This window comes from Haliaeetus albicilla, chromosome W (genome assembly GCF_947461875.1).
Source record: "Haliaeetus albicilla chromosome W, bHalAlb1.1, whole genome shotgun sequence".
Classification (NCBI taxonomy): domain Eukaryota; kingdom Metazoa; phylum Chordata; class Aves; order Accipitriformes; family Accipitridae; genus Haliaeetus; species Haliaeetus albicilla.
In genome coordinates this window covers 35,579,541-35,601,004 of record NC_091515.1, presented here as the reverse complement: position 1 = coordinate 35,601,004, position 21,464 = coordinate 35,579,541, and the positions used below count along the sequence as shown (strand labels likewise).

At 43.6% G+C, this 21,464-nt stretch overlaps 1 protein-coding gene across 5 annotated transcripts in view; it reads left to right on the top strand.

Moving 5' to 3' along the window:
• The window catches only part of LOC138683426 (protein Hook homolog 3-like), a 116,262-nt gene that overhangs the window by 47,704 nt on the left and 47,094 nt on the right, over nt 1-21,464 (top strand). For all 5 annotated transcript variants that reach the window (XM_069775162.1, XM_069775161.1, XM_069775160.1 and 2 more), the window contains 4 exons: nt 1,369-1,436; nt 7,909-7,971; nt 8,975-9,058; nt 17,037-17,200. In XM_069775162.1, the coding sequence (XP_069631263.1) occupies nt 1,369-1,436; nt 7,909-7,971; nt 8,975-9,058; nt 17,037-17,200 (379 nt within the window). The remainder of the gene's footprint in view (nt 1-1,368; nt 1,437-7,908; nt 7,972-8,974; nt 9,059-17,036; nt 17,201-21,464) is intronic.

The following is a 21,464-nucleotide window of genomic DNA, read 5'->3' as shown; positions in this document are numbered from 1 at the left end:
CTCTCTATGCTCACCGTCACAACACTGGGTGTCCCCAGTTGCCTGGAAGGAATACGCATGTTGAAGTTAGCTCAAGCCCGTTGCTCTCCTCAAAGTTCATTTTATTAGTTGTGCAGTTTTTCTACTTTATGTTGGGCTGAGGCACATATACACTTCTCCCCATGCTAGTCTGGCTATCTCAGGAAGCCATTACTCTCTACTAATTATCTCAAGGAAGGCTGTTTATACAGCCTGATGACCCCCTGGTACAACCCTATAGCTAAAACAAAGGCTACCCTCCAGTCTCCCTTGTGTTGAGATAAGTTCAGCTTTCTTTACAATAATTGGGGATCATTCCTTACATTCTTCCCTGAGCTCAGCATTCTTGTAGTGTTAGGTTTATGGTTGGACTTGATGATCTTAAAGGTCTTTTCCAACCTAAATGATTCTATGAGTCCTCTGATCCTTCTTCCACTGTGGGGGTGTGTTGGTCAGTCACAGAAGTGTAAATTTCTCATTCTTTATTTTTGTAGCTGCTTGGCATTTATTAGTGAGGAATGTATCTTTCCCTGAACTTTACATATTCTGCCAGTCTAAACATTAAAAACATGAGATACAGACATCTAAACAGTCTAGTTATATGTAGTTTCATTATTTACTGTCGTGCCTCTTCTAAATTTGAGGTGGCTGATTCCCAACACTTTTCTCTTAGACAAATCATAAAAATGATATACATGGCATTTGGAAAAAAAAAAATAAAAGGTCATGATACCTGACTGGGATGCATATGATATTGGACAAGTCACAAATCTGACTCAGTCTAAACATCAGAATTTGACATTCTAACCACTCAATCCTCCTACAGCATGCTTCCAACACCAGTCACATCTATGTATAGAATAGGAAGAGAAAATGTGGAGAGGATTTATTGTATTCTTAGTTCTGTGCTTTCTCAAGACCTTATATGGAAATTCTGTGAAATGAGGGTGCTGTAGAAAGGCAGGACAAGGAGACAAAGTAATGGAAAAAGACAACCCATCCTTGGATCCTCTTCCTCTATTGCCTGAATAATTCAGGAACAAAGGGAGAAAAGCACTTGGAGAGTAGACAGTTCTTTTGAGAGGTAATGGGGAAGAAAAAAATGGCCATCATAGGCAAAAAAACTCCAAACGTTGCAGTGTTCCAGTGAACCTTAATTTATGTCTGAAGACTTTTTTTTCTATAATGTGTTCTTGAGTTTGCTAGCCTGAAACTTGAAAGGTAATTACAAATTTCAGTTTCATCTGTAGTACCTGCTCAGCTTGTAGGAAAGATATGACTATTGATCTCATGTTCTGTGTGACTTTCTCAAGCTTAAATAGTAACACACCTGAATTCTCTTATTTTCAGAATACATACAGACCATAATGATGATGGAAGAATCAGTTCAACATGTTGTCATGACAGCCATTCAGGAGGTATGTTAGAGTGTCCATAGTGTGTAGAAATTAAGCCTTTCAATGTTGCAAAAAACCACACTTTTTTCCATTGTGATGAAAAAGGGGCACAGAGTTTGCAATTTTAGAAGAAACATTTTCCTCTTTTGAGTTAGAAAAACAAATCAAGCAAGCCTTCTTCATGTCAAAGAACTTTGGTTGCATGTCCCACTGCTCTAGAAGTTTAAATCTTCTCAGCTGTGGTGGGTTGACCTTGGCTAGCCTCCAGATGCCCACCAAGCCACTCTATCACTCCCCCTCCTTAATAGGACAGGGGGAGAAAATACAATGGAAAAGCTCATAGGTCAAGATAAGGACAGGGAGATCACTCATCAATTACCATCACAGGCAAAACAGACTTGGGGAAATGAATTTAATTTATTGCCAGTTAAAAAGAGAGTAGGATAATGAGAAATAAGAACAAATCTAAAAACACCTTCCCCCCACCCCTCCCTTCCTGCTAGGTTCAACTTCACTCTTGACTTCTCTACCTCCTCCCCCCCACCCAAGCAGTGCAGGGGGATGGGTAATAGGGAGTTGCAGTCAAGTCATAACACTTCATCTCTGCCACTTCTTCCTCCTCACACTCTTCCCCTGCTCTATTGTGGGGTCCTACCCACACGATACAGTCCTCCACAAACTTCTCCAACGTGGGTCCTTCCCACAGGATGCAGTTCTTCAAGAGCTCCTCCAGCATGGGTCCGTTCCGCAGGGTGCAGTCCTTCAGGAATGGACTGCTCCAGCATGGTTCCCCCGTGGGGTCACAGGTCCTGCCAGAAAACCTGCTCCCACGTGGGCTCCTCTCCACGGGCCACAGTTCCTGCCAGGAGCCTGCTCCTGCGTGGGCTCTCCACAGGCTGCATTTTCCTTCAGGGCACATTTACCTGCTCTGGTGTGGGGTCCTCCATGGGCTACAGGGGAAATCTCTGCTCTGGAACCTGGAGCACCTCCTCCCCCTCCCTCTTCACTGACCTTGGTATCTGCAGGGTTGTTTCTCTCACATATTCCCATTCCTCTCCCTCAGCTGCTGCTGCGCAGCGTTTTTTTACCCTTTCTTAAATATGTTATCACAGAGTTGCTACCACCGTCACTGATTGGTTCAGCTTTGGCCAGCAGTGGGTCTGTCTTGGAGCCGTCTGGAACTGGCTCCGTCCGACATGGGGACAGCTTCTGGTGTCTTCTCACAGAAGCCACCCCTGTAGCCCCCCCCGCTACCAAAACCTTGCCATGTAAACCCAATACATTGACTTAAAGAATGTTTTGATAACGGGGTCCCCTTCCTTTATCTTTCCTACTATGTAGCTCCTGAAGTGTATTATACTGCTCTTACGTAAGTAACCAAATACTGTAGAATTTTTTCATAAAATCATAGAGTCATAGAATATCTCAAGTTGGAAGGGACCCATGAGGATCATCGAGTCCAACTCCCTGCTCCTCCTAGGACTACCTAACACTAAACCATATGACTAAAAGCATCGTCCAGATGCTCCTTGAACTCTGACAGGCTCGGGGCCATGACCACTTCCCTGGGGAGCCTGTTCCAGTGACCGACCACCCTCTCAGTGAAGAACCTTTTCCTAATGTCCAATCTGAACTTCCCATGATGCAGCTTCAAACCATTTCCTCATGTCCTCTCACTGGTCACCAGAGAGGAGATCAGCACCTCCCCCTCCACTGCCCTTCTTGAGGAAGTTGTAGACTGCAATGAGGTCACCCCTCAGCCTTCTCTTCTCTAAGCTGAACAAACCAAGTGGCCTCAGTCGCTCAGTCTTGCCCTCGAGACCTTTCACCATCTTGGTTGCCCTCCTCTGGACACATTCTAATAGTTTGTTGTCCTTCTAATATTGAGGCATGCAAAACTGCACACAGTACTTGAGGTGAGGCTGCACCAGTGCAGTGTAGAGTGGGACAATCACCTCCCTCAACCAGCTAGCTATGCTGTGCTTGATGCACCCCAGGACACAGTGTGAGAGTCTGAAAGAGTTAATGTCTCAAACATTGTGGTGGGACAAATTCTGCATAACGATGAACCCTGCATAGCAAGGAACCACAGGTGAAAAGAAGCCAATCAGCACCCATCAGCAACAAGACTGGAGAGGTTGGGTGCTGGAGGGTGCACAGCTCTGTGTTCTGATAATGCTGTTCTGATATGCTGAGCAGGGCAATTCACCATGCCGTTTTGATATACTGTTTTGAGATGCTGAGCAGGACAGCTCACCATACATGGCCAAAGATCAGGTCTGCAGGGAAGGGGAAGTTACTCCCCAAATGACCCCCAAGTCCCAAAGGCTCACAAACTGCTCATGACACCTAATTGTCTAATAAGTTTGAGTGCCCGCCCGAAGGAGGGGCAAGGATGATAAAAGGACACAAACTGAAGCCCCGGGTATGCAAGCCCACAGGAACTGGCTCGGACTGACTGGACCCTTCGGCTGACTGAACCAACGCTGGTCCCAGGACCAGTGAAATCTTTCTCTCTTCCTTTTTTCTCTCTCTGTCTTGTTCTCTCTTTCTTTTTCCTTTTCCATAATCCCTACACCTCATCCCTTTAAGACATAAACCCATTGACCAAGTCTGGGACTAGGAGTGGATCTAGCCGTCCCTTAGGCTCCTCTCTGCAAAGGAGTCTAGAAAGCAAGGGGGTCCACTCTGAACCTCGTGACTCAATGGGAGGGCTCTCCTTCTTCCCTGAATTGATGTATATGGTTACCACAGGTTACTGAGGTAGTTCCATGCCAATTCCTGTTGAGAGAAACCCCACCACCTACTGTTAATGCCCTCCAAGTTCAGGTTGCTTCTGCCATGAATAAAATGTTTAACTGATTGTTTGGTGTTGTTTCACCTTAATTTAGCCTGAGGGAATTCCGAATTCAACACTACTCCCTGGTCTGTCCAGCCTGGGTTGTGACACATGCTTGGCCCTTTTGGCTGCCAGGGCACACCGTTGACTCATTCAACTTGCCATCAACCCAATCCCCCAGATCTCTGTCCGTGGGGCTGCTCTCCAGCCTCTCGTCCCCCAGTTTGTATGTATAACCAGGATTACCCCATCCCAGGTGGAGAATCCGGCACTTCCTCTTGTTAAATTTCATATGGTTGGTGATTGCCCAGCTCTAGTCTGTCCAGATCTCTCTGTAAGGCCTCTCTACCCTCGAGGGAGTCCACAGCTCCTCCTATTTTAGTATGATTGGCAAACTTAATGTACATTCGACTCCTGCAACCAGATCATTTATAAAACCATTAAAGAGCACTGTCCCTAAAATTGAGCCCTGGGGAACCCCACTGGTGACTGGTCACCAGCCTGATGTAACCCCATTTACTAAAACTCTTTGAGCCCAACCCATCAGCCAATTGTTCACCGAATGTATTATGGATTTGTCTAGCTGTATGCAGACATTTTGTCCAGAAGGATGCTGTGAGAGACAGTATCAAAAAGCTTTTAAAAATTTCTATCTAATAATTGGAAAAAAAATAATCTGAACAACTAAATGTTGTAACTGAACAAATGAAAAGAAATAAAGAAACATGCAGCAAAACATTCTTTTGTCAGTTATTAGCAATATTAATAGACTTTTTAAGGTATTCCTGATAATACTTTGTAGCATGTTAAAAAATATGCTGCAATGTGTTTTGTAAAAATGTTGTTTTAAGGATAGTAATGGGATACCTGATTTATTTTTAAGACTATGGTGATGGGGAAAGACTATTCTTCTGCTGTGCTTAGCAGTCCTTAGCCTGGAGAGTTGCTATATGCAATAAAGGTTTTCTTGATCATCTTTAACTGATAAATTACACTAACAATGCAGATGGAAGCATAAAAGAAGAAAACTACAGAATAATGTTAGTGACCACTCTGTTGCCATGAGTAACTTCTCATGTGCTCAGTCAGGCTTCATAATGGAGATTTACTGCAGGGGAATAGTGTGATGGGTTGACCCTGGCTGGACGCCAGGTGCCCACCAAAGCCGTTCTATCACTCCCCCATCCTCAACTGGACAGGGGAGAGAAAAATATAACAAAAAGCTTGCGGGTCGAGATAAGGACAGGAGAGATCATTCACTAATTACCATCACGGGCAAAACAGACTCAGCTTAGGGAAAATTAGCTCAATTTATTACAAATCAGCCAGAGTAAGGTAATGAGAAATAAAATGAAATCTCAGAACACCTTCCCTCCACCCCTCCCTTCTTCCCGGGCACAACTTCACTCCCGGATTTCTCCACCAAGCCCCCCCAGCGGCACAAGGGGGACAGGGATGGGGTTTACGGTCATCACACGTTATTTTCTGCTGCTTCACCTCCTCAGGGCGAGGGCTCATCACACTCTTCCCCTGCTCCAGCGTGGGGTCCCACCCACGGGAGACAGTCCTCCACGAACTTTCTCCAACGTGGGCCATTCCCACGGGCTGCAGTTCTTCACGAACTGCTCCAGCATGGGTCCTTTCCACGGTGTGCAGTCCTTCAGGAGCACACTGCTCCAGCGTGGGTCCCCCACGGGGTCACAAGTCCTGCCAGAAAACCTGCTCCGTGGGCTCCTCTCTCCACAGATCCGCAGGTCCTGCCAGGAACCTGCTCCAGCGCAGGGTTCCCACGGGGTCACAGCCTCCTTCGGGAACCCACCTGCTCCGGCGTGGGGTCCTCCACGGGCTGCAGGTGGATATCTGCCCCACTGTGGACCTCCCTGGACTGCAGGGGGACAGCCTGCCTCACCAGGGTCTTCACCACGGGCTGCAGGGGAATCTTCGCTCCGGCGCCTGGAGCATCTCCTCCCCCTCCTTCTGCACTGACCTTGGTGTCCGCAGGCTTGTTTCTCTTACATGTTCTCACTCCTCTCTCCAGCGGCTGTTTTCCTCCGCGTCCCAACTTTTTTTCCTTCTTAAAAATGTTATCACAGAGGCGTTACCACTATCACTGATTGGCTCGGCCTTGGCCAGCGGCAGGTCCGTCTTAGAGCCGGCTGGTATGGGCTCGCTCTCTCTCGAACACAGGGGAAGCTTCCAGCAGCTTCTTACAGGAGCCACCCCTGTAACCCCCCCCGCTACCAAAACCTTGCCACATAAAACCAATAGTTTCCTGTACTTTCTGACAAGAAAGTATGGCAAGTGTCCAGAAGAAAATAACAGTTCTTAAGTCTTTGGCAATATGCCTTTTCTTCCTAGGCCTTCACTGCTTCTGAATGTGAGCAAAAAATGACGAATTTCATGTTGACCACTAGAGCAATTTCACTATTTCTGTTACATTTCTAAAAGATGTCACTGAAGAGATGTCACTTGAGCCTGGGGGCTCTGCTACCTGTTATCTCTTTGTCTCATGCTGCATTCTAACAGTCTTGGATCCTATTGGATGACTATGGAATCATTTCAAGCACTAAAATTGCAAATTGAGAGTTCTTAAAATTAGGATTTTAAAAAAATCCCCAAACTTCCTGCCAGATCAGCTTCTTTTTTCTATCTCTTTAAGTCAGTGCTGTCAAGAACAGGCAAGTGCCAAATTTCCTGCCTAAGTTTTGGGTTATTTTACTATTTTACTTTTGTTTTGTGGTTGGTTTTTTTTCAGGGAGGGAAAACATTTCTTTTTGAGTTATTTGCTACATATCTGTTATATATATATATATATTTAAAATTTCTCATGGTACTGCTTTCAACCTTAACTTCACCTTAACTGGTGTCAGGGTTACTTGCTTATCCATTCCAAGGAGACAATGTTTTGTAAATATTGTGTCTATAGTTGCCCTTGGTGTGTTATCAGGGAAGCTAATAAAACTGTCTAGCAGTCAGAGCTCAGCCTCTGAACTATTGCTTGCTAGAACCTTAAAATCTTATGACTTGACAATCATTTTTTCCTCACTAAAATCATTACAAACCATTCTTCTAGTCAAATTACAAAGAATTGTAATGCTTGTTTCAAAAATACTCATTTTTAGTGAATACTCATTAGAGTATAAATTTTTAATCTGCAAATTCCAGACAAATCAGGAGCAGTAAGCTTGGTCCTCTTTCATTTCTTTATAATTAGTTGAGATACAGATGTTTCAAAACCAAAAATAAGAATGTGGGCTCTCAAAATTGGAAAAGATGAAAACAACTGCCAGAGAACAATTTGAGACCTATCTTGTCTGCTACATAATAGCTGCCACCAGTCTAATGCTGTTTCAATACAGTGCTCTGCAAAAGATAGTGTAGCTTTCATGATAGATAATGAATGTGCTTTTTCAGAAGAGAGAATGACTATGTAAGGTAATGTTTTTCATACTTTAGATATTATAAGTTCTGAATAAGTCTTTCTGTAATTTTTTTTTAATATACCTCATATAAAAATGAAGTAAAAAATGTTACTGTTGTCAGAAAAAAAAGCTTTCCTAAAGGTTAAGATGAACCAAATTTTGCATTGAAACTTACCTTTAATATGCAAGTAAATCTTATGTTTTTTTCTAATCCAATGTAATCTAATTGCAGTTGATGATTAACGAGTCTCCAGTCTCTTTTGGAAATGATGCTTACATTGACCTTGAACGTCAGGTATCTAAGATAAGATATTTCTTTTCCTTTAATCACAGGAAATCAATGCCTAATCATTATGGTTTATTGTTAAGCAGTCTACCTTTTCTATTGTGGGAGAGTTTTGTGAAAAATTTGAATAATGAATGCAAAATAAAACTTGACTGCTTTTTACGGTTATCTGTGTAGAAGTACATAAATTCTGGTAGATGGAATTAATTTTTATGTCAGCTGTGCCTTGTAAACTTAAAAAAGGAAAGATTATGATCCTGTCTGTGAAAAGTAGAAGGCCCATCTAAAATTTATTATGTGTAATAAAATATGTACATATGCATTAACTATGTGCATATTTTATCAGACTAATTTTCTTGTAGGTATTTATTTATTTCCCTGACTACATTTATACAGAAACTTGGAAGATATAAGTCTTTTAATTATTTTAAAGAGATGTAACTGAATGTTTCCACACTGCTTATAAGATTCAGTGTCTTTTTTCAGATGGGTGGGTTTCTCCGTCACAATGTTGTTTCCCCTGTTGTACAGTAGGAGTAGTTCCCAGTGACTAGACAGGTTTTACCTTAACTTTTTATTCCTTGTATTTTACCTCCCAATCTTTTGTGTATTTGAAAAGTAGATTAAAAACTGAAATCATGTATTCTTTGCATCCATAAAGAAAAGTGTTATTGATGCTTTTTTTTTCCAGTGTACAGAGGCAATAGATTCTTCAGAGCTAAGCTGTTTGCTTTTGGGGGGGCCTCAGCTTACAGAATAAATGTAATAACTTCAATGTTTTGTTTCAAGACCAAATAGCACCTTCAGCCATGTTTACCTTTGTTAGACAAATTAAACAATGATTACAGTTGCTACTTTGTTTCATTGTAGAAGCAGAATTGCTTTTCTTTTTTTCCCAAACTTTAATATTACATAAATGTAAAAACTTTACAATCATATAATTCATAATTTTGCTATATAATTTATAGATATATATGATTATGAAACTAAAAATTATTATTGTTTATGATAGTTGAAGAAAACTACAGAAGAATTAAATGAAGCCCTAGCAACAAAAGAAGAAATTGCTCAGAGATGTCATGAATTAGATATGCAGGTAGGTCATCTTCAAATTGAGAAAAAAGTATGTTAATTCTTGGACAGCTGAAGAAAGGGATTATTGTGGAAATCTACCTTTTATATTTAAAAAAATGTTCCTCAGTTGCTGTATTTCTTTACCCATGTTAGCAGAGCAAAAAGCGCATGCCCACTTGTATTGATTCAATTATGTCAGCATTAAGGTCATTGGTACTGACAAAGCTTTTTTGCATTCAAGCAAGAAACAAGCTGCATTGCTCAACTCATGAGTTACAGAAAACCTAGGAGGAGTTTTGCTTGTATAATGATTTCAGTAAAAAGTTACAACCAAATCAAAATTACTCTAGACTATCACTTATGCATAAACTAAATTTTACTGTAAACTGAGCATATGTGATCTGGAAGGCATCAACAGACAAAACCTGGAACCCAGAAGGGCCATTTCAATCAGTTCCTATTTTGGCATATAATCTGGCTTTTAGCCAAGCAGTAATGACCGGAATTATGAAGCCTTGTGCCTTATTGATTTGTGTTTGACGGTTGGTTGATTTTGTTGTGTTGGATGCAAGTTCTGATCAAAACTTTCCTTTTTCTTGGGATATTTATATTCTTTCTTTTCCCCTCCTACCTGCATTTTGATTGTATAGTGTCTAATAATATGAGCTTATGCTTCAGACATTCTTTGAGTCACAGCACTTTGGCTTCTCTGCCCCACTGCCTGTTTTCACTTTCCTGTAGTGAGGGGCCCAAAACTGAACACAGTACTCGAGGTGCGGCCTCACCAGTGCCGAGTACAGGGGAACAATCACCTCCCTGTTCCTGCTGGCCACACTATTTCTGATACAGGCTAGGATGCGATTGGCCTTCTTGGCCACCTGGGCACACTGCTCGCTCATATTCAGCTGGCTGTCAACCAGCACACCCAGGTCTTTTTCTGCTGGGCAGCTTTCCAGCCACTCTTCCCTTTATTTCACAAAAGGATCAAACTTATATATGTTTCAACAAAGATCTAGAAAGAACTAACAGCATACAGCCAATGCTACTAACAGGAGCGCATATCTGGCTCAGCTGGGATGTTTGCCAGTCCTCAGAACAGTTAAAGATAAAAACATTCCATACACATATTTGTGACTGTCTTCAGCCACATCTTCCCAGGCATACACCGGGCCATCGTCTGACCTGACCTTGTAAAACTAGTTCTTAAAAGGCTTGGCCAACATGCAGCACAACAAATACTAACGTTCACTCTTGAAAACAAATGCCAGGTGTTCCGAGATGCTCCCACATCTCCCCCTTTTTTGTTTAGGAACATCAGATTCAAGAGGAAGGCAGCTTTGAACCAATGCAATCCTCGTACTGCTCCTCAGATGATTCTGATTGCTGCAAACACACAAATGATTAATAACCCTCCAATAGCAATACAAATTCAGATACACAGATTTAAACCTTCAAACCATGTTTTTGGATTTAACCATTTAACACTATTAGACAGTCCTTCAAAAAACACCTTATTCTGCTAATTTTGTATATTTCCCATTTGATCTTGTAATATCTGTGCAAGATCTTAGATCTCTCCTGCAATATTAGTAGCAAACGCACCTTGCAAATGCACCTTCACCTAATCCCAATCACATACACTTTCATTCCCTTGTAAAGGAGTTACACAGCGCCCTTGTTTTTGAAATTCCTAATCGCAATGTAATTTCATTCTATTTTGTAATGCACTTTGTCTATCTCTATATGATGGGTTGAACCTGGCTGGACACCAGGTGCCCACCAAAGCTATTCTATCACTCCTCTCTCCTCAGCTGGACAGGGGAATGGGAAATGAGGTTTGTGGTCAGTTCATCACACGTTATCTCTGTCGCCTCATCCTCCTCAGGGGCAGGACTCATCACACTCTTCCCCTGCTCCAGCGTGGGATCTCTCCCACGGGAGACAGTCCTCCACGAACTTCTCCAGCATGGGTCCTTTCTGCAGCGTGCAGTCCTTCAGGAGCATACTGCTCCAGCATGGGTCCCCCACGGGGTCATAGGTCCTGCCAGAAAACCCGCTCCGTGGGCTTCTGTCTCCACAGATCTGCAGGTCCTGCCAGGATCCTGCTCCAGTGCGGGCTTCCCACGGGGTCACAGCCTCCTTCAGGCACCCACCTGCTCCGGCGTGGGGTCCTCCACGGGCTGCAGGTGGATATCTTCTCCACCGTGGACCTCATGGACTGCAGGGGGAAAGCCCGTCTCACCATGGTCTTCACCACGGGCTGCAGGGGAATCTCTGCTCTGGCGCCTGGAGCATTTCCTCCCCTCCTTCTTCACTGACCTTGGTGTCCGCAGGGTTGTTTCTCTTACATGTTCTCACTCCTCTCTCCGGCTGCTGTTTCTGTGTGTTCTGCAACCCCTTTTCTCTTCCCCCCTCCAGCTTTTTTTTCTTTCCTTTTTTTTTTCTATCCCCCTCTCTCTCCCCCCAGCTTTTTTTTTTTTTTTTTGTTTGTACACAGAGGCGCTACCACTATCACCGATTGGCTCAGCTTTGGCCGGCGGTGGGTCCATCTTAGAGCCGGCTGGCATTGGCTCCGTCGGACACAGGGGAAAACCTCCAGCAGCCCCCACAGAAGCCACCCCTGTAACCCCCCGCTACCAAAACCTTGCCACACAAACCCAATATACTCCAAGCCAAATTACCACTGCTTCTAAAGTGTCCAATCATGCTAGTATTTGTTGATCATTTTGTACCTGGGTATTCATTTTAGCTCTAACATTTTCTAATACATTAGCTACTGTGTGAGCAGTCTGAACGGATTTCACAAGTGTCATGGTAGCAACAGCAGCAGTAGCTGCAATAATGATAGCTGATATTATAAAGGCAATTAGCCATCCTATAAATCGTTTTGGGCAACTAATTGTCCACTTTAAAAGCCTTGATAATTGACTTAATCCTGATTCCCTTTCCCACGATTTGGTCATATTTACAGGGATCCACAATTCAGCATGACGTCACATTGGCATGATTAGTGTAAGACTTAGTTCAGATATATTATGAGTAAAACAGCTAAAATACCAAGATTGACTCAGATTAGTTTCAAAAGCATGGTTATGTAAAGTGATATCTAGAAATTGAGCTCCTACAAAAACATAAGGATGTGAAGTACATATCATCACTGAATCTTTGTGATTCTGTGTCAGTTTCAAACTATGCAAGGAATGGTTCTTTCGATGTCAGGTTCAAACTTATACAAGGAATGTTTCTTTCGATAATCACCATGAGCTATTTGTCATTTTATAAATGGTATACCTATCACCCATGACTTCATGAAAAAAAGGTCCAGTATTATTATTACACTGAGCTTGTAATACTGGCCGAGACAATCCTCCCTCGGACCATTTCAGGGAATAATAAGTATGTGTGTCATTGACACGGATCCATTCTTTCTTCTCTTCTAGTGGGCCAGGAGGTGGTAACCATACCCCTCCCGTCCTCTTTGTGTCATTTACTAGAGACAGGAATCTCTGAATCCCACCATGTTACTGGCCTAAACAAGGGAGGGTCAGTAACATGGGCCCAATAAAAATGTTGCACCTGAGCCATGGTGACTATGCAAAGAAAAAGGATCAGAATTCTTACAATACTGTTGCTGGCCACTATTGCCAGTTATGCTAAAAAAGGTATTCTTTAGAGTAGTGTCCTGGTTTCAGCTGGGATGTAGTTAAATGTCTTCCTAGTAGCTGGTACAGTGCTATGTTTTGAGTTCAGTATGTGAAGAATGTTGATAACACTGATGTTTTCAGTTGTTGCTCAGTAGCGTTTAGACTATAGTCAAGGATTTTTCAGCTTCTCATGCCCAGCCAGGGCACCTGACCCAAACTGGCCAACAGTGTATTCCATACCATGTGACGTCCCATCTAGTTTAGGAACTGGGAAGTGGGGGGGCAGGGATTCGCCGCTCGGGGACTGGCTGGGTGTCGGTCGGCGGGTGGTGAGCAATTGCCCTGTGCATCATTTGTACATTTCAATCCTTTTATTACTACTGTTGTCATTTTATTAGTGTTATCATTATCATTATTAGTTTCTTCTTTTCTGTTCTATTAAATCGTTCTTATCTCAACCCAGGAGTTTTACTTCTTTTCCTGATTTTCTCCCCCATCCCACTGGATGGGGGGGAGTGAGTGAGCGGCTGCGTGGTGCTTAGTTGCTGGCTGGGGTTAAACCACGACAAGTAGGAAACACATTGCATCATCGCACTAGCTTGTTGTTGCATTCTCTTCAAATGTCCCTATGTGATAGCTTTTTCATTCTCAATGCACTGCTTCCTCCTCATTTGTTTCTCCTCCTTCAAATTCAGAGTCTTCATCTGCAGGACTGGGTTGTCCGAGTGGTTTCGCCAGCTCATGATATGGCTTCACATGTTTAGCTGGAATCCACTTGGTTCCTGTGGGAAGAAGAACACAAGCATACCCTCGCCCCCAAGTGATTAGTTCCACAGGTCCATTCCAACCAGGTCCACTAAAAGGATCTTTATACAGTACTTTAGGTCTGTGTGAAATAGAATCAGGAGTTTTAAAATGCCGATCTATCGCTGTACTGGCCATTAAGTCTGGTGATCGATTTAAAAAATTCAAAGTAAACATAGCATTATCTAGCTGTTCTTGTGGTGGCATATTCCCCCTTTTTTGTTTATGTAACATGGACTTTAAAGCATGATTAATGTATGAAGGTTTTGCAGTAACTTACATTTAGCCAGTGAGAAAGAAATTTTGTTCGTAAAGTCAGTCAATGTGATTTGCAGTGACTGTGATTGAACAAAAAGGTAATCAAAATCTTGTTTTGAAAAAGGAAGATACAAGGTATCGGGATCAAAACCAATGAGACACTGAGTACGTGACTGTGCTTTTTGTACCACAGTCACAATCATTTCTAAAGGCTGTGTAATAGTTTTCTTTAAAGTGTGAGAGAGAAACACCCATTCCAAATATAAAATTTTCTGAGCGACTTTATCATGTTGCCCTATAATAGCAAAAGGTTGTTTTGGACCTTGTATGACATACACATCAACAGGTAAAGTTAAGTCCCTTCTATAGGCTTGTAATGTAGATATCTTTTGTGAAACTAAATTTAACTCTTCCTTGGCAGCTGGAGTTAAGATCCATGGTGATGTTAAATCAGGATCACCTCCCAGAATGTTAAAGAGATTACTTAATTCCTCTATGGTTATACCTAACATGGGTCGTACCCAGTTTATTGTTCCTAATAATTTTTGAGCATTGTTCAGAGTTTGTATATCTGTCTGCAACTTTAATGATTGAGGCTGTACTGTTCTTTCTGTAAGAATCCACCCTAAATATTTCCAGGGCGGCATCTTTTGAATTTTTTCTGTAGCAATTTGAAGTCCAAAGGAGTCATAACATAACTGCCTCCAATTGCTTCCACTAGTCCCATTGTAAATGAATTCTGTAACCCATTTTCACGAATTGATTTCTGTAATTCTTTTATCATTTCATAAGGTAAACCCTCATGCTGTGGTGGATTATGGGGTCTGTATATAACAGGAAAAGTAAACATGGTGTCTCCTTGCTGTAGAGCTTTTTCTCGACAGTGTTGCATCAAGCTATTTGTATTTTTTCCCAGATCATTAAATGAATTGTCACATTTAGCAGCAAAGTCTGTTAAAGGCGGAACTGAAGGCACTACAGTTTTTTCTCCGCACCGCTGTAAAGCAGGAGCCACAGGATTAGACAGAGACATAGAGTTAGAGGGAGTAGCAGGAGAAAAAGATACAGGCAACGCAGCAAAGCCAGGTTCTGTTTTAAGTTCTGCAAACCCTAGAGAAGGAGTACCAGGCGGTTGGGGGCGACGGCGGCGGCTGTGGCAGCCACGGCGGCTGCAGAAGGCGGTGGCGGGGCAGGCACGAAAGCCGCAGTGGCGGGGTGGCAGGGACCTGTATGCGGTGGTGAGGGTCGGCAACCCCGTGGAGCCCGTGCTGCTTGCCCGCTTTCTGCCTGCCTGCCTGCCTGCCTGCCAGCAGGGTGTGTTCGTTAACAGTGGTGGTACAGGCAGTGGTGGAGGTAATGAGGGATATAAATCCAGCTCTTTTTCAGAGTCCACCTTGCCTGATTCAAAAGAATTATTATCAGAATCAGAATCCTGCTCATTAGCGGCCTGCTCACAAACTGTCTCCTCAAAAGTAGTATCAGGTTGTACTGATATGATTTTCTCTGCCGTCTGTAAATGCACCAGCGCAGTATAAATAAATTTCCATGTCACAATTAAATTTTCTGATACATCAAATGCCAAACTTTTTCATGTTTGTAAACGTTCCCCGACTTTTTCCCAAACCTTGCTATCAAAAGTTCCCTCTGTGGAAAACCAGTTACAATTATCCTTTACCCATATTAAAAGTGAAGCAATTTGTCCCTCTGTTATTTTATACCCAGAGGCCCGTAAAATCTGCTGCAAAACATTTAAATGGAGCTTATGCTCCTGGGAAGCTGATTGCCTCATGCTACCGCAATCTTGCAACTCACCCATTCCAAAGGGGTTGCTGTCACCTATTTTCTCGGAGTCATGGCCACCTCTTCAGAACTCTCCCTGTTAGATTGCGTGGTCTCCGCAGTGGAGGGGAATCACCCCTTTTCTTCTTCTCTTAATCACGTCATTTTCTTCTCTTGATCACATTGGGGGTCACCATCTGCAGTGACTGAATTAAGTGCTCAAGCAATCTGTACAAGATTCCATTTATTTCACAAAAGGATCAAACTTATATATGTTTCAACAAAGATCTAGAAAGAACTAACAGCATACAGCCAATATTACTAACACAGGAGCACATATCTGGCTCAGCTAGGATGTTTGCCAGTCCTCAGAACAGTTAAAGATAAAAACATTCCATACATATACTCGTGACTGTCTTCAGCCATATCTTCCCAGGCATACACTGGGCCATCCTCCGACCTGACCTTGTAAAACTAGTTCTTAAAAGGCTTGGCCAACATGCAGCACAACAAATACTAACGTTCACTCTTGAAAACAAATGCCAGGTGTTCCTAGCTGCTCCCACAATGGGGTGCTAGGGTGTGTTGTCCTGGTTCCAGCTGGGATAGAGTTAACTGTCTTCCTAGTAGCTGGTACAGTGCTATGTTTTGAGTTCAGTATGTGAAGAATGTTGATAACACACTGATGTTTTCAGTTATTGCTAAGTAGTGTTTAGCCTAAAGTCAAGGATTTTTCAGCTTCTCAAGCCCAGCCAGCGAGAAATCTGGAGGGGCACAAGAAGTTGGCACAGGACACAGCCAGGGCAGCTGACCCAAAGTGGCCAATGGGGTATTCCATACCATGTGACGTCACATCTAGTATAGAAACTGGGGGGAGTGGGGGCAGGGGGGATCGCCGCTCGGGGACTAGCTGGGTGTCAATTGGCGGGTGGTGAGCAATTGCACTGCGCATCATTTGTACATTCCAATCCTTTTATTATTGCTGTTGTCATTTTATTAGTGTTACCATTATTATTATTAGTTTATTCTTTTCTGTTCTATTAAACCATTCTTATCTCAACCCACAAGTTTTACTTTTTTTCCTGATTTTCTCCTCCATCCCACTGGGCGGGGGGAGGAAGTGAGTGAGCGGCTGTGTGGTGCTTAGTTCCTGGCTGGGGTTAAACCACGACATGTGTGCATGGAGTGGTGGTGCTTGAAAAGTAGGCAGACTTTAATACAGTGACATAATCTTCTTTGATAACTAAGCTAATTTTCTTTAGATATTTCTGAGAAATAAAGGTAAGAACACTGTTTTCTTTATGGTAAATCTTATCCCTAATGCTGTAGCACATTGATTACATCACATATCAAATGAAAAAGTATTAAAGTTACAATGTGTTCCTGTGAAATACAGTTTTGTGAACTTCAATGTTTCCAGTTATGAGCTGTGTTAATGTTTTCCTGTGTGCACCAAAGAATTGCTCTTTATAGCTGACAGCTCCATTACTCCAGTCTGTTCTTTTATTACAACAGGTTGCAGCACTTCAAGAGGAGAAGAGCATTTTACTTGCTGAGAACCAGATTCTGATGGAACGTTTGAATCAATCTGATGCTATCGAAGATCCTAACAGCCCTGCAGGTCGTAGGCACTTGCAGCTGCAGACCCAATTAGAGCACCTCCAAGAGGAAACATTCAGGTAAAAAAGCCACAAGTGGATAAACTGTAGTTGGCAGCCAGTATGACTTGTATGCTTTTGGTTCTACTGGCATTTATGCTAAATTATTATAATGGTTGGCATAATAACCATAGTAGTGAAGTTTCTGTTATGATCTTTATAAGCTCAGACTTTGAAAAAAGTGGATTTAAAAAAACCAAAACTGAAATACTGCATCCACTCCCCTTCCCCTCCCCTGGAAGTTTTAGCAATTCTGTTGTGGTTTAAGCCCAGCCAGTAACAAAGCACCACGAGGCCACTCGCTCACTCCTCCCTGCCCCTCTCCGGTGGGATGGGGAGGAGAATCAGAAAGGAGAAAGAAAAAAAATCGGAACCTCGTGGGTTGAGATAAGGACAGTTTACTGGGACAACACAAAAAGAGAAGTTACAACAACAACAACAGTACTAATAAAAGAATATACAAAACGAGTGATGCACAGTGCAACTGCTCACCACCCGGAACCCAATGCTCCGCCACTTCCCAAACCAGGAGAGCGCCTCCCCCCAGCTCGCTCCCCATTAATATACTGAGCATGATGTCACATGGTATGGAGTAGCTCCTTGGCTAGTTCAGGTCAGCTGCCCCGGCTGTGCCCCCTCCCAGGTTCCTGTGAAAATTAACTCTATCCCAGTTGAACCCAGGACATTATCCACGCCTTATTCTATACCATCTACATCATGCCCAGATCCTACATTTACCAATTAATCACCACCACTTTCCCTGTCTTTGAGATATATATATATGTACACCCACACCCATGAATAGCATTCCCTTAGTCTATGGGCCATCCCTCTAACGTGTCCATCAATTTTATTTAATCCATGACTTTGGGGCTCCATCTGTTGTAACAGTCCTTCAGGATAGGAGAGATGGTGTGAGGTGTTGGATTGTTGCATGCTGCCTCTGGAGCTTGTGGCTGGTACATTTGGTGCAACCCACGTCCTTGGTCTGCAGGTCGAAGATGTTGATCTTGAGGAAATTGCTGGACGCCAGTTCAAGTTCTATCACTGTTGTACTTGGCTCGGTTTCAAAGTCCATCCTTCAGTCATTTGGGTAATTCTTACAGTAATACCCTTGATATGGCATATAGCCACTATAGATACAATGACATACATTGGCAGGCTATTTAGCAGTTAACATCATACAGCCTAATTCACTGGCTATTCTCTCCCAAAATCAAATCTCCTTGACGTAGACATAGAACTTCCCCCTCCTTCCGCATCACCCACCAAGTGCACCCAGGTCCTTGAACAAAAGCAATCCCACGAATGGGTTTGTCTCTGCCCGAGGCAGGACTAACCCACACTCTCTTCCCTAACATACTCCTCATGCACACTACAGGGACTTTATCTCCTTTTACAGTGTGTGGAAGTCTTGGCTGGGCAGGGCTAGCCCGATTGGCAGATCCTCTGGTGTTGACTAACCAGGTAGCTTTTGCTAAATGTGTATCGCAATGTTTAAAAGTCCCAACCCCCATTGCTCTCAGTGTAGTCTTTAACAGTCCATTGTATCGCTCAATTTTCCCAGAGGCTGGTGCATGATAGGGGATGTGATGATACACCCACTCAATGCCATGCTCTTTGGCCCAGGTATCTATGAGGTTGTTTCAGAAATGAGTCCCATTGTCTGACTCAATTCTTTCTGGGGTGCCATATCGCCATAAATCTTGTTCTTCAAGGCCCAGGATAGTGTTCTGGGCAGTGGCATGGGACACAAGATATGTTTCCAGCCACCCAGTGTTTGTTTCCACCTTTGTAAGCACATGGCGCTTGCCTTGGCAGGTTTGTGGGAGTGTGATATGGTCAATCTGCCAGGCATCCACATACTTATATTTCATCCATTGCCCTCCATACCAAAGAGGATTTAAGCACTTGTCTTGCATAATTGCAGCACGTTTCACATTCATGGATAACTTGTGCAATAGTGTCCATGGTCAAGTCCACCCCTTGATCACGAGCCCATCTATATGTTGCATATCTTCCCTGATGACCTGAGGTATCATGGGCCCACCAAGCCATAAATAGCTCACCCTTATGTTGCCAGTCCAGATCCACCTGAGCCACTTCAGTCTTGGCAGCCTGATCCACCTGTTGGTTGTTTCGATGTTCTTCAGTGGCCCGACTCTTGGGTACATGAGCATCTACGTGACGTACTTTTACCACTAGCTTCTCTAGCCGAAGAGCAATATCTTGCCACAGTGAAGCAGCCGAAATGGGTTTACCTCTGCGCTGCCTGTTTCTCTGCTTCCATTGCTGTAGCCACCCCCACAGGGCATTTGCCACCATCCATGAGTCAATGCAGACATAGAGCACTGGCCACTTCTCTCTTTCAGCAATATCTAACACTAGCTGGATGGCTTTCACTTCCACAAATTGACTTGATTCACCTTCTCCTTCAGCAGTTTCTGTGACTTGTCATATAGGAATCCATACTGCAGCCTTCCACCTCCGATGCTTTCCCACAATGCGACAGGACCCATCAGTGAACAGGGCATATTGCCTCTCATTTTCTGAACAGTTTATTATACAGTGGGGCCTCTTCAGCACGTGCCACCTTCTCCCCTGGCGACATTCCAAAATCTTTGCCTTCTGGCCAGTCCATGATCACTTCCAAAATTCCTGGGCAATTGGGGTTTCCTGTGCAAGCCTGTTGTGTGATCAGTGCGACCCACTTATTCCACGTGGCATCCGTTGCACGATGTGTAGAGGAGACCCTCCCTTTGAACATCCAGCCCAGCACCGGCAGTCGGGGTGCTAAGAGGAGCTGTGTTTCAGTACCAACCACTTCCGAGACAGCTCGAACTCCTTCATATGCTGCCAATATCTCTTTTTCGGTTGGAGTATAGCAAGCCTCAGATATTCTATATCCTCGAATCCAAAACCCCAGGGGTCGGCCTCGGGTCTCCCCAGGTGTTTTTTGCCAGAGACTCCAGGTAAGGCCATTCTCTCTGGCTGTGGTATAGGGCACATTTTTAACATCTTGTCCTGCCCAGACTGGCCCAAGAGCTACGGCATGAACAATCACCCGCTTAATGTGTTCAAAGGCTTGTTGTTGTTCAGGGCCCCATTTAAAATCATTCTTCTTCAGGGTCACTTGATAGAGAGGGCTTACAATCAAACTGTAATTTGGAATATGCATTCTCCAAACACCCACAACACCTAAGAAAGCCTGTGTTTCCTTTTTATTAGTTGGTGAAGACATAGCTGCTATTTTGGTGATCACATTCATGGGGATCTGACGACGCCCATCTTGCCTTTTTATTCCTAAAAACTGGATCTCCTGTGCAGGTCCCTTGACTGTACTTTCTTTTATGGCAAAACCAGCCTTCAGAAGGATTTGGATTATTTTCTTCCCTTTCTCAAAGACTTCTTCTGCTGTGTTGCCCCATACGATGATGTCATCAATGTATTGCAGGTGTTCTGGAGCTTCACCTTTTTCCAGTGAAGTCTGGATTAGTCCATGGCAAATGGTGGGGCTGTGTTTCCACTCCTGGGGCAATTGATTCCAGGTGTACTGGATGTCCATCCAAGTGAAAGCAAACTGTGGCCGGCACTCTGCTGCCAGAGGGATTGTGAAAAACGAATTAGTGATGTTAATTGTGGCATACCACTTGGCTGCCTTTGATTCCAGTTCATATTGAGGTTCTAACATATCCGGCACAGCAGCACTCAGCGGTGGTGTGACTTCATTCAGGCCATGATAGTCAACAGTTAGTCTCCACTCCCCATTAGATTTCTGCACGGGCCATATGGGACTATTAAAGGGTGAGCAAGTCTTCTTGATCACTCCTTGGCTCTCCAGTTGACAAATCAGCTTATGGATGGGAATCGGGGAGTCTCAGTTGGTGCGATATTGCTGCCGGTGCACTGTCGTGGTAGCAATTGGCACTTGTTGTTCTTCAACCCTCAGCAACCCCACAATCGAAGGGTCCTCAGAGAGGCCAGGCAAGGTGGACAGCTGTTTAATTTCCTCCATCTCCAATGCAGCTATACCAAAAGCCCATCAATACCCCTTTGGGTCCTTAAAATACCCTCTCCTGAGATAGTCTATGCCAAGGATACACGGAGCCTCTGGGCCAGTCCCAATGGGGTGTTTCTGCCATTCATTCCCAGTTAGGCTTACTTCAGCTTCCAATACAGTTAACTCTTGGGATCCCCCTGTCACACCAGAGATACAAATGGGTTCTGCCCCTTTATAACTTGATGGCATTAGGGTGCATTGTGCACCAGTGTCTACTAGAGCCTT